Source organism: Marmota marmota, unplaced genomic scaffold, assembly GCF_001458135.2.
Source record: "Marmota marmota marmota unplaced genomic scaffold, marMar, whole genome shotgun sequence".
NCBI classification, from domain to species: domain Eukaryota; kingdom Metazoa; phylum Chordata; class Mammalia; order Rodentia; family Sciuridae; genus Marmota; species Marmota marmota.
This window is the reverse complement of record NW_026000093.1, coordinates 39,130,524-39,151,715: the sequence shown is the minus strand read 5'-3', so window position 1 is coordinate 39,151,715 and position 21,192 is coordinate 39,130,524. Positions and strand designations below refer to the sequence as shown.

At 37.7% G+C, this 21,192-nt stretch overlaps 1 protein-coding gene across 1 annotated transcript in view; it reads left to right on the top strand.

The window, feature by feature from the left end:
• Positions 1–21,192, top strand: part of Runx1t1 (RUNX1 partner transcriptional co-repressor 1) — a 139,373-nt gene that overhangs the window by 69,321 nt on the left and 48,860 nt on the right. Inside the window, 2 exon segments of the mRNA XM_048782783.1 lie at positions 16,308–16,445; positions 18,444–18,685. Of these exon segments, the coding sequence (XP_048638740.1) occupies positions 16,308–16,445; positions 18,444–18,685 (380 nt within the window).

Here is a 21,192-nt window from a genome sequence, read left to right as displayed (position 1 = left end):
CGTGAGACTATTAAGTCAGGGTTACTTGAACTCAAGCACTTTGGTACTGCAACAGTCCCTCTGATAATGAGGACAGCTATGAAGTGACTAACAGGCAAGGAGTGTACAGTGGACATGCTAGACAAAGAGATTGTTCACACCCAGATTGGGGCAGAATGTAATGAAATAGGACAGTAGATTTCATCATGTTATGTAGAATGCCTTGCAATTTCAAGCTTATGAATAGTTTATTTCTGGAGTTTTCTGTTTAATGTTTACCATGAATGACAAAAGTCATGGAAACTGAGACTTCAGATAAAGGAAAACTACTATATGTAAGACAGAAGCTTACTGAAAAAAAAATGTTGTCTAGTAGTTCCTAGGAATGTTGAATGAACTCCTTTATCTTTTTTTCTCACTAAAGAAAAGTCATCTTGATCAAACATGGAATTTTTAGGTAAATATGTATCCATTTCTGAGGTTCATATTTTTTCTGCTTATTTAAAATATTTATTTGTTTATTTTTCTACCGGGGATGGAACTCAGGAGCACTTAACCACTGAGCAATATCCCCAGCCCTTTTTTCATTTTTTATTTTGAGACGGGGTCTCGCTAAGTTGCTGAGGCTGGCTTTGCACTTGCAATCTTCCTGCCTCAGCCTCCCCTGTTGCTGGGATTATAAGCATGCACCACCACACCCGGCTTATTTATAGTTTTAATGTTAGGTTAAACTTATGATGTTTCATTTTCAAAGTTTTCTATTTTAATTTTTATTTCAAATTAAGTTCTAAAATATCCATAAAATTCCAGGAAAAAAATCTGTTGGTGTTTTGTTTGGTATTATATTAACTTTGAGGAATGGAGCATTTACAGAATGTGGGGAGAATACACATCTTGACAATGTAAAAGTTTTACAATGGTTTAGTATAAAAAACTAAGGCCATGTGCACAGTCCTTATATTTAGCCCTTGGAGATACAGAATTGAAAAGGTGAGGACCCTTTATCCTTACCAGCTTTTATAATTGTGTGGTGAGTATAGTAGATTTTGTCAGATTCAGGTTTTAAAAGTCTTGCTTCTGAAGGAGGTGACTATGGAGGGGCTTTAGGCAGGGAGGGCCTAGAGGTAGAGAAAACAGTTCAGAGGCTCAGGAGGCTTTGAAGGTCAGGTCAGAGGTGAACTGAGGGCAAGTCTTAAAGGCATTTACAAGTGGAATTGATGAGATATTGGAATGGGTTGAACTAGGAACGAAGACAATGGAGAGGGAGAAGTTTTAGGATGATGTGGTGTTTGGGGCTTGGTCAGCTTGTCAGAAAATGACATTCAGCCCAGGGATTGAAATACAAGATGTGGAATGGATTTCCAAAGGAAGGTGGTTGGGTTTGGTTCTAAATATAACTGCTCATGGGATATCCAGATACAGTTGTTAAGCAAGTAATGGGCTCTCACTTAGGAGACTGGCCTTCCCTGGAAGCATTTTTTGCATGAGATGTGAAGTTCTAGGTTGAGACTCATAGGATGCAGCTATTTCAAAAGATGAGGAGGTGAGGAAGGACTGGATCCATGACACTTCACTGAACCTTCTACAGGTGACCAGAATAATGATGCCACTGGACAAAAGGAATAAGAAATGTTTAAACAGGTCACAGCATACCAAGAAGTCAAGTGAGCTGGAGACTGAAATATAACCTGGTAGATGAACCACAGAAGAGTTTTTATTTTTGCTGGGGTGGTGTAGGTAGAATGGTATTGATGGAAGCCCCATTGTAGTTGGAGTGAGGTATAAATATGCAAGATGGTTGCATTATCATCAGAAGCCTTTATTTTGTTATTGCTATCACTAAAGAAATAACTTACCTTTCTTGAGTAGTGAATTTGAGTTGAGATGAGTTTTCTGGGCTAGTGAAAAGCCCTAAGGTCAGATGACGTTTGCAACTGGTTAAACCAATGAAGTGTGAGATGGGACTTGAGAAACAGCAGAGGTTAAATCTATCTGGATTGTAGGTCATTTGAATGGTTTGGGATTTTATCCTAAAGGATGTTGAATCATTGGAACATTTTAAACTGGGGAGTCACTTGATCCTATCGTTAGAATGTGTAGTTCTGGAGTAGTGATTCAGTTTTTTGTTGTTGTTGTTGTTGTTCATCATCTGAACTGGAATCATGAGTTTATGGATGGTTTAATAAATACTTTTAAATGAATGCCTTTCATTGTTATTTTTTTAAATTTATTTTTGGCACTGGTGATTGACCCCATAGGTATTTTACCACTGAACTACATCTCTGGGCATTCTTATTTTTATTTTTTGAGATAGCGTCTTACTAAGTCTCTGAGGGTCTTACTATGTTGTTGAGGCTGGCCTCAAAATGGTGATACTCCTGTCTCAGCCTTTGGAGTTGTGGGGCTTACAGACATGCACCACTGTACCCCATGAAATGAGTACTTTTTAAAAAAGAGTGAATATATTTGTTTTTGAGAAGATCATTCTCTTTGTCTTATGATAAATAGATTGCAGCTTGGTGGTAGAGTTTATGAAGACAAAATAGCTTCTGAAAAAGTTAAAGTGGATGATGGTAGTGGCTTATGTGAAGGTGGGGATGTGGACAGGAGAAGCACAGGGCAGAAATAGAATAATCTGATGGTGGCAGGTGTGAGAGAGGAGGAGCGTGGGATGTTTCACATATGAGAAGAAGAGTATCACTTAGTTGAGTTTACCTTTTCCTATATTCTTCAACTGCAATATGGTTTTGGTCTTTGACATCATCACACGCCTCTCGATTCCAACTCATACCCTGTTTGTTACTAAGCTCTGTGGATTTGGCAAAGACTTGTAAAATATCTCCTGAATTTTCCTTTTTCTCCCTCCTGTAGCCATTGCCATCCTAGATATTTATATCACTTTTTTTCCCCAGACTCTTGATATCCATTCTTCCTTTCTTATCCTATTTGTTCTTTGCTCCAGGTGTACCCATAATAAGGAAATGTGCATGTCATTTGGCTGCCTGAACACTTGGTTCCTGTCCCATGGCCTATAATGTAAAGTATAAATGAGCAGTGCTTTTTTTTTTTTCCTTGTACATTCAATTAAATTCAAGAGATATTCATTTAAACCTGGCATGGTGGTGCACGCCTATAATCCCAGAGACTTGAAAGCCGAGGGAGGAGAATTTGCAAGTTTGAGTTCAGCCTTGGCTGTTTAGGAAGACCCTGTCTCAAAGTAAAAAAAAAAAAAAAAAAAAAAAAAAAAAGGTATAGGGATGTGGTTCAGTGGTGGAAGACCCCTAATTTTAAACCCTGGTACTAAAATAAAAAAAAAATTATTTAAGATCCTGCTCTTTGGTTGACTGTGATTTAACCAGAGGCGCATGCCCTGTGCACCTGTGTGCTTTTCTGCCTTGACATACTAACTGCTCTCTGGATGACTGTCACTGACTATACTGGATATCTATACTACCATTTTCCTTCAGAAGCTCCTTGGGCCCTCTAGAACCTTGAGAAAGATGTCACTGTAGCAGAAGTTATCTATACTTTTAAAACTGTAAAATGCTTGGATCCCTAATTAATGATTTTTTTTTTCACCTTCTGGAATGATCCACTATTGGCAACCAAGTGTTACGTTCCATTTCTGGGCCCCTCTGATGCCTGTATCTTTTTCCACTCCTTACACAGCAGGTGATACTTTTCTATTATGTGGGCAATTTGGCTTTTTCTTAAGTATTTTTATTTCAATAATTCAGTGGACATTTGCAGATTGTCTGTGTCAGGGATCTTAAACTTTTCTTATTTAAACTGGAGACCCCTTTTTTCCCCTGAGATCTTAAACAGGACTCTGTAGTATAAAGAAGATGAACATGAACTATATTAGCTGAAGTGAGATAGCAAGACCCAAGACCTCTTGATACCTACCCCCCAGTAGCTTGGTAGCTGTATCTCTTCATGATTAGAATAAAGAGCAGGAGTCCCGGGAGTTAAGGAAATAATAGCCATGGGAGGGATGACATTTCTAAGGGACTTGCACATAACAAGTAATGCTTAGAGTCCAGCAGTATCTCCATGACCAGCAGTTCTTTCCCTCTCAAAATTATTATTAATTCTTCTGCTAGAACTATCATTTCACTATTTGTTAATGTTTATAATGCTTTCTCTTTTCTCTCTCAAAAAATAAACAGATTGGTTTAGATTATTTCCTGCTTTTGCTTCTCTGAATTTCTGACTATTTGAATGGGTGTGTGCTTCAATCCTATCTGCTTTACACATTCTCTGTCCCACCCCAGGAGACCATGGATTACTAATAAGCCTTTGGCTATTTTGGTAGAAAGTAGTTTTGCTTCCTCCCTCTCTCCCTCCCTCACTCCCTTTTTTTTCTTCCTTCCTTCCTTTATTCAACAATCTTCATCTCACTCTTTTAAATCTAAGATCTCATTGCATTCTTTTAGAAGCTGAGGGAGTTGGAGTAACAAATCAGACAAAAGTTTATGTTATTTGATCTGACATTCTGGTTGGGGAGACATTTGAAAATCAGATAATATATCATGTATAGCTAGATTATTTCTGTAGAGTAAGGGAAGAGGAACTCCTATTGTTCCTAATAGAGAAGATCCAAATTGTTTTCTATTTGGTTTTTCCACAAATATAACTGATAGATTGGTATAGATTTTCCTTGGTCTTTACCAGGTTTGTTTTTTCCTTCCTTTCCTTCTTTCCAGGGAATGAACTCAGGAGTGCTTTACCACTGAGCTACATCCCCAGTGCCTTTTATTTTTTATTTTGAGATAGGGTCTTGCGAAGTTTGCTGAGGCTGGCCTTGAACTCATGATCCTCCTGCCTCAGCCTTCCAAGTTGCTGGGATTATAGGTATACACCATCAAGCCCAGCTACCTAGTTTCCTTCTTAACCAGAGTTCATATACCTTAAATGCACAGTGAAATGCTTCAGGTTGTCATCTCTGATTCTGGGTCAGTTTCTGACTTCCCCATCTAAAGGCTGAGACCTTAGCCTTGTTCTCATTAGCTTGGTTATCCTGGTGTTTATTAATAACATGGACTAAAAAGGTCTTATGCTCAGACTTGCTCTAAGTTTAAGCTTACTTAGATGAGTCTTCAGGTTTCAAAACTGTTATTTTTGTTCCTATCTCATAATCAAATGGAATCACCAACAGACACCCAGCATACAAGTCAAGTGAAAGCCATGAATGGCAATGGAAAGTGGTTCAGAAGAGGCCAAAGGTGTTCCTCCTCCCCTCACTATACCCCTGTGGGCTGCTTTGTCACCTCCACATACTTCTGCCACACAGTATTTCTGGGGTAGCATTTTAGCACCATTTATTCTATGAGGTGTTGTCCTTTTGTGATAACAGAAATGTTCTAGAACTGGCTGTCTAGAGCCAATGCTCTGTAACTGCCCTTCTAAGATGGTAGCCATTAGCCAGATGTAGTCATAGCTGTTTTGAGCACTTGATGTGGCTAGTGTGACAGAGGAAGTAAATTTTAAGGTTTATTTAACTTAAATAGCACCCACATGTTATTCCAACACGGACTATCATATTGAAAAGTGTAGTTCCAGTACATCTGATAGCCCTAGATTTAACATGCACTGAATGTGTTGTGTTTTCCAGTTTTCCTGATCACAAAGTAACATCAGCTTTAGATAATAATGAACCCTGAGAAGAACTGGAATAAGTTTTGATTTATAACCTTTGGCAAATTATTCAAGCCCTTTGGGCCTCAGGTCCTTTTTTTATGCAGTAGAAAGATTTATAGTAACTTTTCACTGTAAGGTTTAAAATAAGATAAAACATGCCATGGCTGACTTATCCTATCAGGGTTTTTGTTTGTTTTAGGTTTTGTTTTTGTTTTGGGTTATAAGAATAAAATGTTCATTGTAGAACAGAGGAAAATAGTAAGGAAAAATATCTATAATCTCATCATGGATAGAACAGCAACAGAAAAACTTGAATGTAGCAAATAATTTATATTTTTTGTTCATCAGATGCTTTTTTTAGGGGTGGGCACAGTGGTGCATTCCTGTAATCCCAGCAGCTTGGGAGGCTGAGGCAGGAGGATTGCAAATTAAAAGCTAATCTCAGCAATTTAGCAAGGCTCTAAGCAACTTGATGAGACCTGTCACAGTATAATAAATAAAAAGGGCGAGAATGTGGCTCAGTGGTTAAATGCCCATGAGTTCCATCCCTGGTACCAAAGAAAAGCTCTCCTCTTTATTTCAATGATGTTATCTATGTGGTATGTGGTTATACTGGCACTATTATTGTCAGTAAGCTTTGGGAGACTCTGTAGGTCATATGAATATAAAATTGTCATACATTACCTCCCCCACCCCCAATATTATTTACTAAAACATAGGGGATGTTCTGTGATTACTGAAAGGTGCTTAAAAATTGTTAAATAATTTGTTAGCATTTGTATAGATTTATCTTTGGTGGCTTAATGTTTTCAGAATGTAAAATTTCTTTTTAGGATTACTTTTGGATGATGGAGGGTAGAAGGTACATGGATGATTTTGAGAGTTAAACTCTCATGTTTCCTGAAAGTCCTAAAATCTCAAAATTGAGACTACAGGCATGCTTTAAGACTTCACAGTGGGCTGGGGATGTGGCTCAAGCGGTAGCGTGCTCGCTGGCATGCGTGCGGTCCGGGTTCGATCCTCAGCACCACATACAAACAAGGATGTTGTGTCCTCCAAAAACTGAAAAATAAATATTAAAAAATTTCTCTGTCTCTCTCTCTTTAAAAAAAATTAAAAAAGATTTCACAGTAATAAACATTCATTTAAAATAATCAAATTTATTGAGAACCTTCTGTGTGTGGAGGACTATGCTAAGTGCCGGGAATCTAAAAACAGTAAGAACTGGGCATGGTGGCACATGCCTGTAATCTCAGCAACATGAGAGTCCAAGGCAGGAGGATTGCAAGTTCAAGCAACTTAGTGAGACCCTGTCTCAAAAAAAAAAATTAAAAATAAAAGCACTGGGAATGTGTTTCAGTGGTTAAGCACCCCTGGGTTCAATTCCCAGTACAAATAAATAAGTCAGTGAGCCACTATTGTCCTTATGTGAATTATGGCCTACATACTGTGTGATTAGAGGGATATAGACAATGTAGTATGAAAACACAGTACAGTCTGCACCAGCTGCAGATGGAAGAGTTGTCAGCAAAGGGTTTCTGGTAAAAATGACACCCAGATGGAGTTTTTAAAGGAATGATGGACAGACCAAGGCAATGTTGGTCGAAGAGTATTCGAGGAAAAAAGATGCAGTATGTATGAAAGCCTTAGTGAAGGGAAAATTCAGAGAACTTCCAGTAATTTAGGATGGCATTGGAGATGGGAATGGAGTGGATGAGAGAAATGAAGCTGAGTCTGGAGCAGTTGTAGAAGCAAGATGCGTCACAAAGCTCCTTCTGCACTCTATTAAGGAATGTCAACTTTCTATTCAAGGTTATAACAGATATTTGAGGAGTACTAAGAGGAGAGGAGCAGGGTCTTTGCTCACATCTTTTGACACATGTAGAAACATGGTTGGATGTTGTTTGGAGTTTGGAGGGGGGATCAGAGATGAATAAGTGGCACAGGGAAGAGAGTCCATTCAGCAGTTGTTGGACAGGCCAGGTTGAATGATGAGGCTTGAATTAGTGCAGTAGAAATTCATCCTCTGGATGTCTGGGTCTAGAACTTCTATTAGGCCAAAGTAATGGAAGGCATCCACAAAATGGCACAGTGTGAATAAAACCACCCTGTAAAGAGTGCTCTCTACCTCACGTCAGGCATTTGGCTAAGCATGTTGTTTATATTGTCTGAGTTTGTTCTCACCACACATGGGGTTGAAAATACATGGGGAGTTTTACATAGGATATGGCAGAACTGATCTTCAAATCCTTGTTTATCTTCTGAGTCCAAGCCCTTTATAACTATGGTGGTGCAAATAAGTAAGTAAGGAGAAGTGTCGAGTGAAGATTTGAACATGACCTAAGAAGAGACTTTGGGGAAGAATATCATTAATTATCATAGAAGTGGAGAATTGAGAACTCTTAGATTTAGAAGGGGCACCCAAGAAGGCAAGAGAAAACTGAGGAGAGAGTAGACTCATGGGATCCTGGGGCTGCTGATGATTCAAGGAGGAGGATGGTATCGGATGCTACAGAGATGCCAGATAATGGGGAGATATATATAACATAGGATATGACAGAACTGATCTTCAAATCCTTGTTTTTATTTTCTGAGTCCAAGCTCCTTCTGCGCTCTCTATATATCTAAATATATATTTATTTATTTAAATATTTTTAGATGTAGATGGACACAATACCTTTATTTTGTTTATTTAGGTTTTTTTTTTTTTTTTTTAATGTGATGCTGGTATTGAACCCATGGCTTTATGCATGCAAGGCAAGCACTCTACCACTTAGCAACAACCCCAGCCCTGGATATATGTTTTGTGGATTAAAAACAAAAGTGGTGTTCTGGGGATATAGCTCAGTCGGTAGAGTGCTTTCCTTGCATGCATAAAGCTGTGGGTTCAATCCCTAGCATCACACACAGGAAAAAGGTGGCAATTGCAAAATTGGGGTTAGAGGACGATTTTTTTGGGGGAGAAGGAATACTAGGGCTTGAATACTCTACCACACCATTGAGATAGCCCCAGCCCTTTTTATTATTTATTCATTTATTGTTTTAGAGATAGGGTCTTGCTAAATTGCTGAGACCGGGCTTGAATTTGCCATCCTCCTGCTGTGACCTCCCAGATTGCTGGGATTACAGACACATGCCACCACATAAGGCTGGTTATTGGGTCTTCATTTATATAGTGAGGAAGTTTTTACCAGAACCTCTTCCATAGGCTTTACTTTGAGATTCATTGTTCAGAAGTGGACTATAATACCCACTACTGATAAGAAGAAAGTGGTTATTTATTTATTTTTCTGCCTCAGACTCCCCAGCCTCTGAGATTACAGGTATGTGCCACCTGTAATTGATAACCTGATTAACATAAAATAAGGAGGATCTTCCCCCAAGAACTATGGAGAAAGGGTGAGTACCTGAACAAATCAGGGCACTCTGCAAGAGATAGACGGTGGTGTCTCGATATGACCTAAGCTAAAGAATCTGCATTTTATCCTGTGCACAACAGATTCTCCCAAAGAATTCATTTAAAAATTTTTTAATTTAATTTTTATAGTGCTAGGGATCAAACTTGGACCTCACACATCTGTTAAGCAAGTTCTCTATCACTGAGCAATACCTCAGCTGTCCTCTCAAAGTTTTTATTTATTTTTATGTTCTAGGGATTGAACACAGAAGCGCTTTGCCACTGAGCTATCAGTCTTTTTTTATTATTGTTTTGTTTTGAGACAGGACTTCCCTTAGTTGCTGAGGTTGGCCTTGAATTTGTGATCTTCCTGCCTCAGCCTCTTGAATTGCTGGGAATGCAGGCATGAGCCACCTCTCCTGGCTTAAAGGTTTTAGATTGCAGAAAAGATAAAATTTGTGTTTTTAAAGTAACAATATTCATAAAATATCTATTTTCTTTCTTTCTTTTTTTTCTCTGAGTACCTGGGACTGAACTCAGGCAGGAGCAGTAGACCACCAAGCCACATCCCCACCCTATTTTTTGTATTTATTTAGAAACAGGGATTAGTGCCTTACTTTTGCTGAGGCTGGCTTTGAACTCGTGACTTCCTGCCGCAGCCTCCTGAGCCACTGGGATTACAGGCATGCATCACTGTGCCCAGCACCTATTTTCTCCCCTCCCTGCTTTTTTTGTTTTGGAACTAGAGATTTAACCCAGGGGTGCTTTTTACCCCTGAATTATATCCCCAGCCTTTTTTGTTTTTTAGTTTGAGATAAGGTCTCACTAAGTTGATTAGGGCTTTTCTAAGTTGCCAAGTCTGGCCTTAAAATTGCTATTCTTCTGTCTCAACCTTCTGAGATGCTAGGATTACAGGCATGGGATTTCATGCCTTGCTAATGCCTATTTTCTTAGTCTGTTCATGCTGCTATAACAAAATACCTCAGAGTGAGTGAGTGATTTATTAAGTGAGTTATTTATTTATTTTCTGGTTCTGATGATTGCACCCAGGGCCTTATGCATGCTCTACAAGTGGTCTACCATTGAGCCCTATCCCCAGCTCTAAAGTGAGCAATTTATAAATAACAGCAATCCATTTCTCACAGTTCTGGAGACCAAAATCAAGGCATCAGCAGATTTGGTGTCTGTTGAGCACATGGTCTGTACTCCCAAGATGTTGCCTTACTGCTAGAATTCTGGGTTGTCACAGGATGGAAGAGATAGAAGACAAAAGGAGCCTACCTAGCCTACTTCTTGAACCCGTCTGTAATAAACCAGTCCTGTCACTGAGGGCAGGGTCCTCATGGCTTAGGTACCTCTTAGAGGCTCCACCTCCTAATACTATCTCATTAGCAATATGTGAATTTGGGAGAACATTGAGACATCTGATATGACATGATGTAAGAGGTCACTCTTATACTTGCCTAAAACTGTACTAAGTTTGATTGCAGAGTTGAACTGAATTTCAGGCCTTTAGTATCTTCTAATATTAGATATGGTCCCTGAATTAGTATTGGTTTGACTTAGGATTGTTTTTTTAACTTTACAGTGATGTGAGAGATACCTTCAGTAGAAATTATACTTGAAATTTTAAAGTTTGATCATTTTTTCTGGACTAAGTGATATGCGGTACCATGCTCTCTCACTATGCTGGACAGCAGCAACAAGCTGCAGCTCTGCATCAGACACCTGATCCCGAGAGTAAACAACTGATATTCTACAGTGTACTGTGTTGCTAGGCTCCGATGTTTGGTAGTTAGGTGTATTAAATGCATTGATTTATGATATTTTCTACTTAACAATGGATTTATCAGGATACAACCCCATCAGCAGTCAGGGAGCATCTGTTCCTATATAGTCCATGATGTCTTTCTATATTTTTGTGCCATTGATGGTTTTTTTGGTCAGTAAATTAAGGTTGATTTTTTTCTTTTGTACCAGATTTTGAACCCAGGTGTGTTTAACCACTGAGGCATATTCCCAGACCATTTTAAATTTTTTTAAAATTTTTATTTTGAGATAGGTCTTGCTAAGTTATTTAGGGCCTTGCTAAGTTGCTGAGTCTGGCTTTGAATTTCTGAACCTCCTGCCTCAGCCTCCTGAGCAGCTGGGATTAGAGGCCTGCATCATTACATTGGGCAAAATTAAAGTTGATTATCTTTGAACTGGCAGTAACACCCAGGGAATGGATTTGTGAAAATTAGAAATTTAACATTGTTCCTATAAGAACCTTGTGTGTATATATACTTATTAAGTATCCTCCTAAGGAAGAATTAAAAAAATATATTTCTATCAAGTTGACTACCTATTTCACTGGTTGGAGTGGATACTATAGATATCTCCAACTGTATACAGATGACAGAAGAGAGGCAGGGGTTCTGTGGTTTGGTCAGTGCCTAGGGCAGCTAAAGAAAGCTGTAATAGGATGCGTGTGATCTATAATGGGAAGTGAAGAATGTGCAAAATGGGGCAGGTCATATTGGCTGAGGGAAACCACAGCATTAAAGCAAAAGGCAAAAAAGTCAGGGAAGATGCCGTGTGTAGATGGAGTATAGATTTGACGGAATAGCCGGTGTGGATCAGGAGAACAAAGCTCACACCTGTTGGTGCCTGATATAAGTAGCACCATGCTAGGGTTTTGAACACATTTGTCTCATTTCTCACCACATATCTCTGAGTGATGAAGGATTGTATCCCCATTTTACTTCTGAGGGACTGAGGCTCAGGAAAGCCACTAGTGGTTGTTCCCTACTAGTGGTCGAGGAGTCCACATTTGAAGTCAGTTTGTCTTAACTTGGAAGTTGTCCTGATAGGCCAGATATCCCTCCACTGTATCATTCCATTGTGCTTACAAGGTTAGCACTGACTCCCATTCTCAGGCATTGTGGAAGGGTTCTGAGCAGGAATGGGCGTTCCCAGAAGTGCTCATCAGGGAAACGTGGAGGTAGGATGGAAGGCAAAAGTAGCCATCACCACCATTCTAGTCCATGGATGGTGGCCTGTAACATCTCACACCCAGACACTGGAGTCATTAAATGACTATTGTCAGAACTCTAGTTTAGTTGCCACCTTGTCCAGTTAAAATTCTATGCCCTCTTTCCTATTATCTTTTAGTAGTACATGGGTTCCACTATGTCATAATTCTGTTTTTTCCAGGTTTTTTTTTTTTTTAAGATATACATGACAGTAGAATGTATTTTGACATATCATACATACCTGAAGTATAACTTCCCATTCCTGTGGTTGTACATGATGTGAAGATACACTGGTCATGTGTTCATATGTGAACACAGGAAAGTTATGTCTGATTCATTCCACTGCCTTTCCTATTCCCATCCCCCTTCTTCCCCTTCATCTAATTCAGTGAACTTTTATTCTCCCCCGCCCATCCCTTGTTGTAAATACCTTTTAGCTTCCTTAACCAAAACTTCTTCAAGTATGACTAACCCTGGACTAATTACTAAATGCCTGAGAAATTCTTCATAATCCATTACACCTCTGAGATTTATAACTGATATGATAAACTCTGACAGAAAAGATGTGCCACCTACCGAAAATGACCTTTCCTTTTATACTATGTCTGGAATGGTATATCAACAAGAAAAATGTAGAATATCTATTTTTCATATTTTAAAAACACATCTGGAACTGTTTAAGTTGAAGTCAAAGAAGTGCCAAGGCAGATTATGCCATACCTTCTCTTTTTTACTTAAAAAAAAAAAAAAAAAGGAAATGGAAAACGTACCACTTCTAGAAGGCCCTGACAATGAATTGGATATTGAAATGGTGTCAATAATGTATTTATATATGCCACATTTTCTTCCATGCATCAGCCATCTTTGGTACATATGTGTTGGATATTTGCCAAGTGAGAGAAATCTTACTAGATAGAGAAGATCACCTTGTTTATAAGTGGTGTGAATCATTATGATAGAAGTAAAGTCAGCCCTTTCTGATTAGAATTACCTTCCCTGCCTGATCAAATAGATTTTATCTCTTTTTCCTCTTTCTTTCTCTTTCCTCCCCACTCCTTTTTTTTTTTACCTCCTCCTCCTTCTCTTTCTCATTTTTTAAAAAAATCAGTTCATGTCATTCTTTCAATAAATGTCAGCATTCCCCTCCAGCAACTAAAAAATAGAAATTACATACCAGAAAAGTATAATTTTCATGAACTTAAAAAATTACATGAGATATACTATAACTTAATATTGGTTTTACCATGTCCTCTAATTTGAAATGGAGTGAAATGCTTCTGTGGTTAAATCATAGCTCTTGTGCTGTTTGCTATAAAAGTTTCAAGAAAATATATTTCAGAATTTTTTCCCAAATAATCCAAAACAAATGCAGCAGAGCTCAGAATACTTGAAACATATTTTCTGAATTTATCTTAAATCTCTCTGCTCCAGAGGGTTTTTGTGTGTGTATGGATTAGGCCCGGCCCGTTATTTCACCATCTATCTCCATCCTGGATTGATTGCTCTGAACAGCACAGAATGAGTTACATATGGTCCCACTTTGTCTCAGTTTGTAGGACCTCTGGGTTGGAACTCCATTTGATCAGAGGGAAGCCAACCATCGCAGAAATTTGGCTAATGTCAAAATGCTATGTGTATGTGTATATATATACACATACATACACACACACACACACAAACACACACATACATATATTCCAGTTAGAATGTATATGTCCTGTTTTGGACGGTGGTATTTTTCTGTCCATTGGTTCAATGGTTACTATGCTGAGAATGTTGATGGTATTTTGAAAATGAAAAAAGAAATCACCTACCTATTCTGGTGATGGTGCTTTGTACAGGAACCATGTTACAAATATGGACTGAGACTGGTATGTAATATGTTTTCCAGTCAAAATTATGAATAAGTCAAAAATCTGTCTCAAATTGAGATGAAGATAGAAATAAAAAGATTATTATAAATATAAATTCAGATCTCAGATGTGAAGAGGAGACCCATTGACAGCTTCATTGATAGTCTGCAGCCTATTTTCTTAACGTGGGCTATTTTGAAAAGAAAGAAGCATGGGTTTGAGTTCTGTTTTAAAGTCTGTGTTTGGCCCTTAACTGTTATGAGGATAGGATGGTGGAGCTGTGGCCATCAAGGGTCAGCTCCAAGGCCAGGGCACATGGATCCGTGAGGGCAGCTCTTCCCTGGAGACTTCTGTCTCTCTGTTGTTCTTTTCCCTCTTTTTTTTTTCTTTCCTTCTACTGCTTATTTGTTTTTTCATTCCTTCCGTCTCCCCTTCCCCCTCCTGCTCTTCCTTTCTCTGTCTGTGCAACCACGTGCTTCGAGTCTGTGTATCTGGACTGCCTTCGCTAACAGTTCCATGTGAGTGTTAGCAGAATGAAAGCCAGATGGACCAGCAGTTCCCACTGTTATCTCCCAGCCGACTCTGGCAAGCCTCCCTCTCTCCCTCCTTTCTTGGCATGACAGAAATATTTGCCTTTATTTAGGGAGACTTGTATTTGCTGCTGTACCTCTTCCCTCAGCGGCAACATAAGCCGAAAGCTATTTATTCCCTTGTTGCTGAGGTTGGTTGAGGTGAGTAGAATGTGCAATGAATTTATTGAAGAAGCAGTTTTAAGTCTGCCTAACTTGTGTATTTTTTCTAGAATAAACGATGTACTGATACTACTTTCTAAATGCTCTGGAATAACAATAGGAAAACAAGTTTTTGAACAATAAGATAGAGGTAGAAAAACTCTCTATGTGTCTGCTATCGTTTCACTCAGGACACTTTTATAAATCTAGGACATTTACGGTTCAGCCAGCAGTAAAAAGGAAGAAACAGAGACCCTGATACTGTTACCTGATCACCATACAAAGTGTACTTATTAGAATTATTATTTTTATTCTTTTTATCACATCTTTCTTAATATGGTATCAATATTATTTTGATTTTTAAAAATATTTTATTACAAACTAAGTCTAAAGAAATTGTTTTGAACAAAGGTGAACTAGACTTGGAATTTTTTGGGGGGAGGGGTAAGGGTTGAACCCAGGGGTGCTTAACCACTGAGCCATATCTTAAGCCGTTTTTTTTATATTTTATTTAGAGACAGAGTCTTGTTGAGATTTGGAATTGTTGTAGTAACTTGGGCTTTTCATTTTCTTTTAATAACTGATTTTTAAGTAATATTGAGAAATTTTCACTATGATTATAATATTTTAAAAGGCCTGTTCTTGAATAGTTTGTTATGTTACTTTGCTAAGACTTTGAATAAGAAATATTTGTGAGCTGTGGAAGCATCTAGAAATATTTTTGGTTTGTATATACACAAATATTTATAGGAAAGTTGATCTAAAGAAACAACAACAAAAAAACCCACTTCATTTTTCCCGGAGATTTATTGCTTTAATAAGTAGATTGGATTGAGAAAAACTGTTCAAGATTTCAAGGGAAAAGTATACTTACGAGACTATAGTTCTGCATTATAAATGTTCATTGTTGAGTAATCAGGAAAATTCTCTGTATCTGCCTCATACTTAAAAAAAAAGTAGGCGTGTCTTTAGAATTTATTAGTTCTCAATTTGGGGCTTTTACATGCTGACTTGTCTGAGATTATTAATTGGAGTTTTGATCTCATGTTTTTAAAGTGACAGGTCAAAGATGCACACATTCTTAAGTAAATAATAGCTTGACTTCATTGTGAAACTTATAGCATTTATGTAGTGGTGATTTTTAAAGCAGGGAAGATAAAATTGAAGGGAGAGATATGTCTGTGAGACATAATGTGTTTCATCTAATAGGCCAAAAAACCAGGCATATTGAAAGGGAATGGCAGGTGTTACAGAAATTCATCACAGAACCAGCTCCTGCCAGTGTCTCACCTGCATAACAGACTTTGGTTTTTGTTATTTCTGGGCTGTCATAAGGGGTTCATTATCATCCTTCTTCCTCATCTATTTTCTGCTTCTTGCTAATGTTGGCTTCAGCTTTGAGTGAAGTTGTGCTGTTGCATATAACACTACCAAGGTAGCATCTGCCCAAGCCAGAAATAACAATAGGATATAATATAACCTAGTTACAAATGAGGTCTTGCCATCTGTGCTACCCCTTCTTAAGTGGAGTTTGGATGATAAAATCCTGATTTAAACTTTCGTAGATAAACGCAGTTTATTGATAGAAGATGTTGAATTTCTTCTGTTCACTTGCTTTTTAAAAAGATAAATCCCACTTGAAACACTGAGGTGCTTAGGCATAGAATAACTTGTTCCTGGTGGCACCCTCCAGATCGTACTGAGAAGCACTCCACAATGCCAGACTCACCTGTGGATGTGAAGACGCAATCTAGGCTGACTCCTCCAACCATGCCACCGCCCCCAACCACTCAAGGAGCTCCAAGAACCAGCTCGTTTACGCCAACAACATGTAAGTAGTCATTTTTTTGGATTTTATGTTTTGGTTTTGAAGATTAAATTAAATTTTTTTTCCTGCAAATAAAAAGGGAAAAAATGTATTATGCAGAAACGCAGCAAAAAAATCAGTTTGCTAGTCAGTAGTTATCCTATCTTACATCTTCTTGACATGGCTGCCAATATTTGCTTTCCTTTGCACTATTTCTTTGGAGTTGGAGTCTCCTATGATTCTAGCAAAGGAAGAACATTGAGTTTGTTTGGTACCTCTACTTCTCACCCCTATAACTTTTAATTTTGTCTAATGTGGAGCTCTTTATTTTAGTTTATTTTGACTTAGAATATATTTCTAGGTTACTTCTGATCTTCTAATACCACTTTCCTTTATTTTGAATAATTATAATGTTAAAAATCTGGCTTCCTTAAGTTAAAAAAAGTACTGCTGTGCACAACAGTTTCATGCGGATACCTTTTGAAATTGGTAGCATCAACCTTGTCTTGAGCCTGTCAGGCTTTTGTTAAACCTTTGCTCCATTACCACCTAGCTTGAATCCTGTATTCCTAGCCAGTGGTGTGTATTGCTTTCTGTCTATCCCAGGAAAGGACATAACACTGACAGAGTAGCAACTTCCCTTTCTTTCCTGAATATTCCAGCAGAGAGAGGGAATAGCTTTGTTTTAGTTGATCTCAAAATTCTGTTTAGAATTGTCATCGAGGATTTGTGAAACTAATAAATGTTATCTGTTGCAGATAATACTATTTACAGACCATGTGCCATGAAATCCATAGGAAGGAAAAATAACTAACAGGCCAAAATAGATCTGTGGGACTATAAGGGATCAACAAAAATACACATCCTAAGCTGTTTATGCAGTGTTGTGCTGCCATTTAAAAGACCTTTCCAAATGTGTAAGGAACAGAAGATTGTGACGTGCCAAGTTGTAACCCTGTCATCTTACATTTTGCTTGTTGTTACCCAAAGTCACAGTGATAGGCATATGTCTCCTGTGAGATGGCTGCTGAGCTATCATTTCTTGACAGGTTACTTTGGTTCTCATTTGGGATAAAAGAACTACATTATTATCTTGAAATAAAACTGTAAGAAAAACTGGTTCCTAACAACTTCCTCAGAATGTTACTAGAGATAGTTAATCACAATTATACTTAAAAATGGGATTGATAAAGATTAATTTGGTAAATTAACTGAATTAAAATAATGGAATCATTATTTTCCTCAGTGAGAAATGTGCAAGTTTTTTCTAGCCTAGTTTGTATGGATTATTATCAATAATAATGAATTTCATTGGAAATAAATTTACTGAATTACTACCAAGCCATGCTCTTGGTTGGATTGAGGTGTCTCCTTTCAATTTCTTGAAATAACTCCTTGATAAATACCATATCCATTTGGGCTTCTTACGTAAAATTTGCATTTTTTCCCTAAATAAGTGGTTAAGAAATATGAGGGGGAGAAAATAGCCTTCTAATTGGGTGGTATAAGGTTAAAACTTGAAAGTCTATTTCTATAAACACAGCTGTCAGTTGTGTGTACAAAACATGATTAAAAATGTTCAGTGATAAATTTAGTCTCCACCAAATGTACACTTTCTCTAGGGGAGCAGTTTAGGAAGGAATAGTCCTGTTATATTGATGTAAGCCTGTGACAAAAGGCTGACTTGCAAAGCTGTTTGTTCTATGTTTGAAGCATTTCAGGTGGTTGGCATATGTGCACATGGGAGGCAGAGCTGGCCCTGTGTTTCAGCAGACTCCATTTATCATCAGCTTCTGTGCAGAATGCCATCTCTGAGTGTGTGGAATAGACCCATTTAGTGAGAGAGTGCCTGAGTCTGGTGATCTTGTGAAGTCTAATCATTTTGCAAAAAGTCCAGACATTTTTTGTAATTGCAAAATCACTAGATTTCAGGGGGAAGAAACTTGATAGCAATTTTCTTGTGCATGTTCTCTGTAAGTTTATTTATTTTATTTTTTCCTACTGATTTTGTGCCCTTGACAGTAACTAATGGCACAAGCCATTCGCCTACAGCCTTGAATGGCGCCCCCTCGCCGCCCAATGGCTTTAGCAACGGGCCTTCCTCTTCCTCCTCCTCTTCTCTGGCTAATCAACAACTGCCCCCAGCCTGTGGTGCCAGGCAACTCAGCAAGCTGAAACGGTTCCTCACTACCCTGCAGCAGTTTGGAAATGACATCTCACCAGAGATTGGAGAAAGAGTCCGCACCCTTGTGCTAGGACTAGTGGTAAGCAGACAGAAACCAACCCTGTTGTCTGTGGGTAGGGGAGACTGGGGCAGGGGGAGTCAGAAATTTAGACCCCATTCTCACAGCATTTTTGTGCTGTGAGACTGGAGGTTGTGTGCAAGTCTGATTTATTCAGTAACACATTTTCTAATTCTACATTATATATATTGACCAACCCCCACCATGGTTTCTTTTATTATTTGACACATGCACACAAAAAAGAGATAGCTATACAAACTTATTGTTATCTAGTTCATAAATGCATGTTTGTACATACATTTGTATCTGTGTATATGTACACGTGTTCATTTGCATATATGCACGTATTGTATACATATGAATGTATGTACATGTATCTGTTAATATATATATATGTACATGTGTGTATGTATATTTCAATAAATATACTCTCCTGGCATTGTTAATGACTTTCACCAAATGACAATATGGTGTTGTTATGTTACTGACTCATTCTAATTAGGTGCTCATAACTGAGTTGCTTTGAGGGACTTTTATTATTGACTTCAACAAATAAGGATTTTAACAAGTCACACATTCTTCTTTTATGTTATTTCTTCTTTTATGCAAACAATTTTTAAAAAATGTTTTAATAACCATACATAAAATTTGCCATTTTGCCATTTTTAACTGTAGGATTCATGGACATTACATCTATCCATGTCACAGCTGTCACCAGAGTCCATCTCCAGAGCTTTCTCATTACTCCAAACTGAACCCTCTACCCATGAAACAATAACTCTTCATTTCTTCTCTCCCTAACCCTTGGTAACCATTAATTATTGTTTTGTTTTTAAACCAAATCTTGTTATAGATAGAATTACTTAAACTACTAGATTGAGAACAGAATTGTTGATTTTGGCATATTATATTGCATTTTGTGTATTATCACCCCCAAAATGAGAACATATATATCCTTTTTGCCCTAAGTCACTTTTACCTTTATTGAGATTTTCTGCACAAGCAGGGAATTTTATAGCATTTAGGAAGGCTATTTTCCCATAACAAACTGAGCCATAGAGGAGCTATAAGACATATATTCAGTCCTTTTATCCAGGCTTATGGTGAAACTGAAATTTGGATGATAGGCAGCAGTTTCCTTTTTCTAGAAATAGATCATTTATTTTTATTACAATCACTGTATCCCACATTTGACAGAGATTTTGCAATTGAAATTTTAGCCATTTCCTTTCCTTTCCAATCCAAGGACAGAAGGCTATGCTATTTCCCACAGTCTCTCAGCTCACCTTACATACCTCCAGGACAGAAAGTGGGCTTTGGCAGAGGTGTGTCAGGATGCTTTAGGTACTTTGTCACTCTTGAATTTTACATAATAGACTTTTCAGCATGTAAATAAGTTAAGCTAAAGAACCACAAAGTAAATCCAAAGCAATAATTGTAGCTAGTAGATACATTATTGGTAAAAATTGTTTTTTTTTTCCTCCCAACCTGCTTTATACATTTAATATGTTCTTTATTAAAAGATGTTCCAGGGCTGAGATGCAACTTTTTTTAACTTCTCTAGTTAAAAAAAAAATTCATAACTTAAAATGTAGAAAACCTTGGTTGCCTTAAGTAGCTCTTTCTTCATAGTAAGTGATATACATTTTTGGGGAAACGGGGGGATTGGTACTGGGGATTGAATTCAGGGGCACTCCACCACTGAGCCACATCCCCAGCCCTATTTTGTATTTTATTTGGAGACAGGGTCTCACTGAATTCCTTAGCATCTCATTTTACTGAGGTTGGCTTTGAACTCGTGATCCTCCTGTCTCAGCCTCTCTAGCTGCCGGGATTACAGGCGTGTGCCACTGTGCCCCACAGTAAATGGTATACTTTTGAGTGAAATGTTTTTTAAAAATATTTGTTTAACTAAAAACTTTTTAGAGAAAAATTAGGTAAAGTCTAATTAAATGATGTCTTCCATATAATAGATAATGGATATTTGTCAAGTGAGTGCATTAATAAAGAATAAACATTTGCTTTAAGCATTTGACTATAGGCCATTTTATTTAATTCTTGAGACCATCCTTTAAAGGAGTGATTTTTTTTTACACATTTTATACATGGGGAAACTGAGGTATACAGATATTATAAATAAAATATATTAGGCCACCCAATTGGTAGTAATAATTTGGACTTAGATACTAAATCATAATGAATCACATTATGCTGTTACTTAGGTGGAGCTAAGAAAAGTGTTAGGAAGTATTGTCCCATAGAAAATGAGTCATGGAAACAAAATGATAGATTTTTTAAGAGATTGGTTTCCAGACTTGTATCATTACGGGCAGGAAATTTAGCATTTATTCATAGTTTCATGCAAACATGTTTTGAGTTTGAGGGTCTAAAAAAACTTAAAAATTGGTACTATGATACGTTGTCTTAAAAGGAAATGGAACTATACAGAAAAATGTTCTGATTATGTTCAGATACAAATGCCCCAATTTTGTCAGTCACTAGAATAATCGAAGGGACTGAAGAGGTCG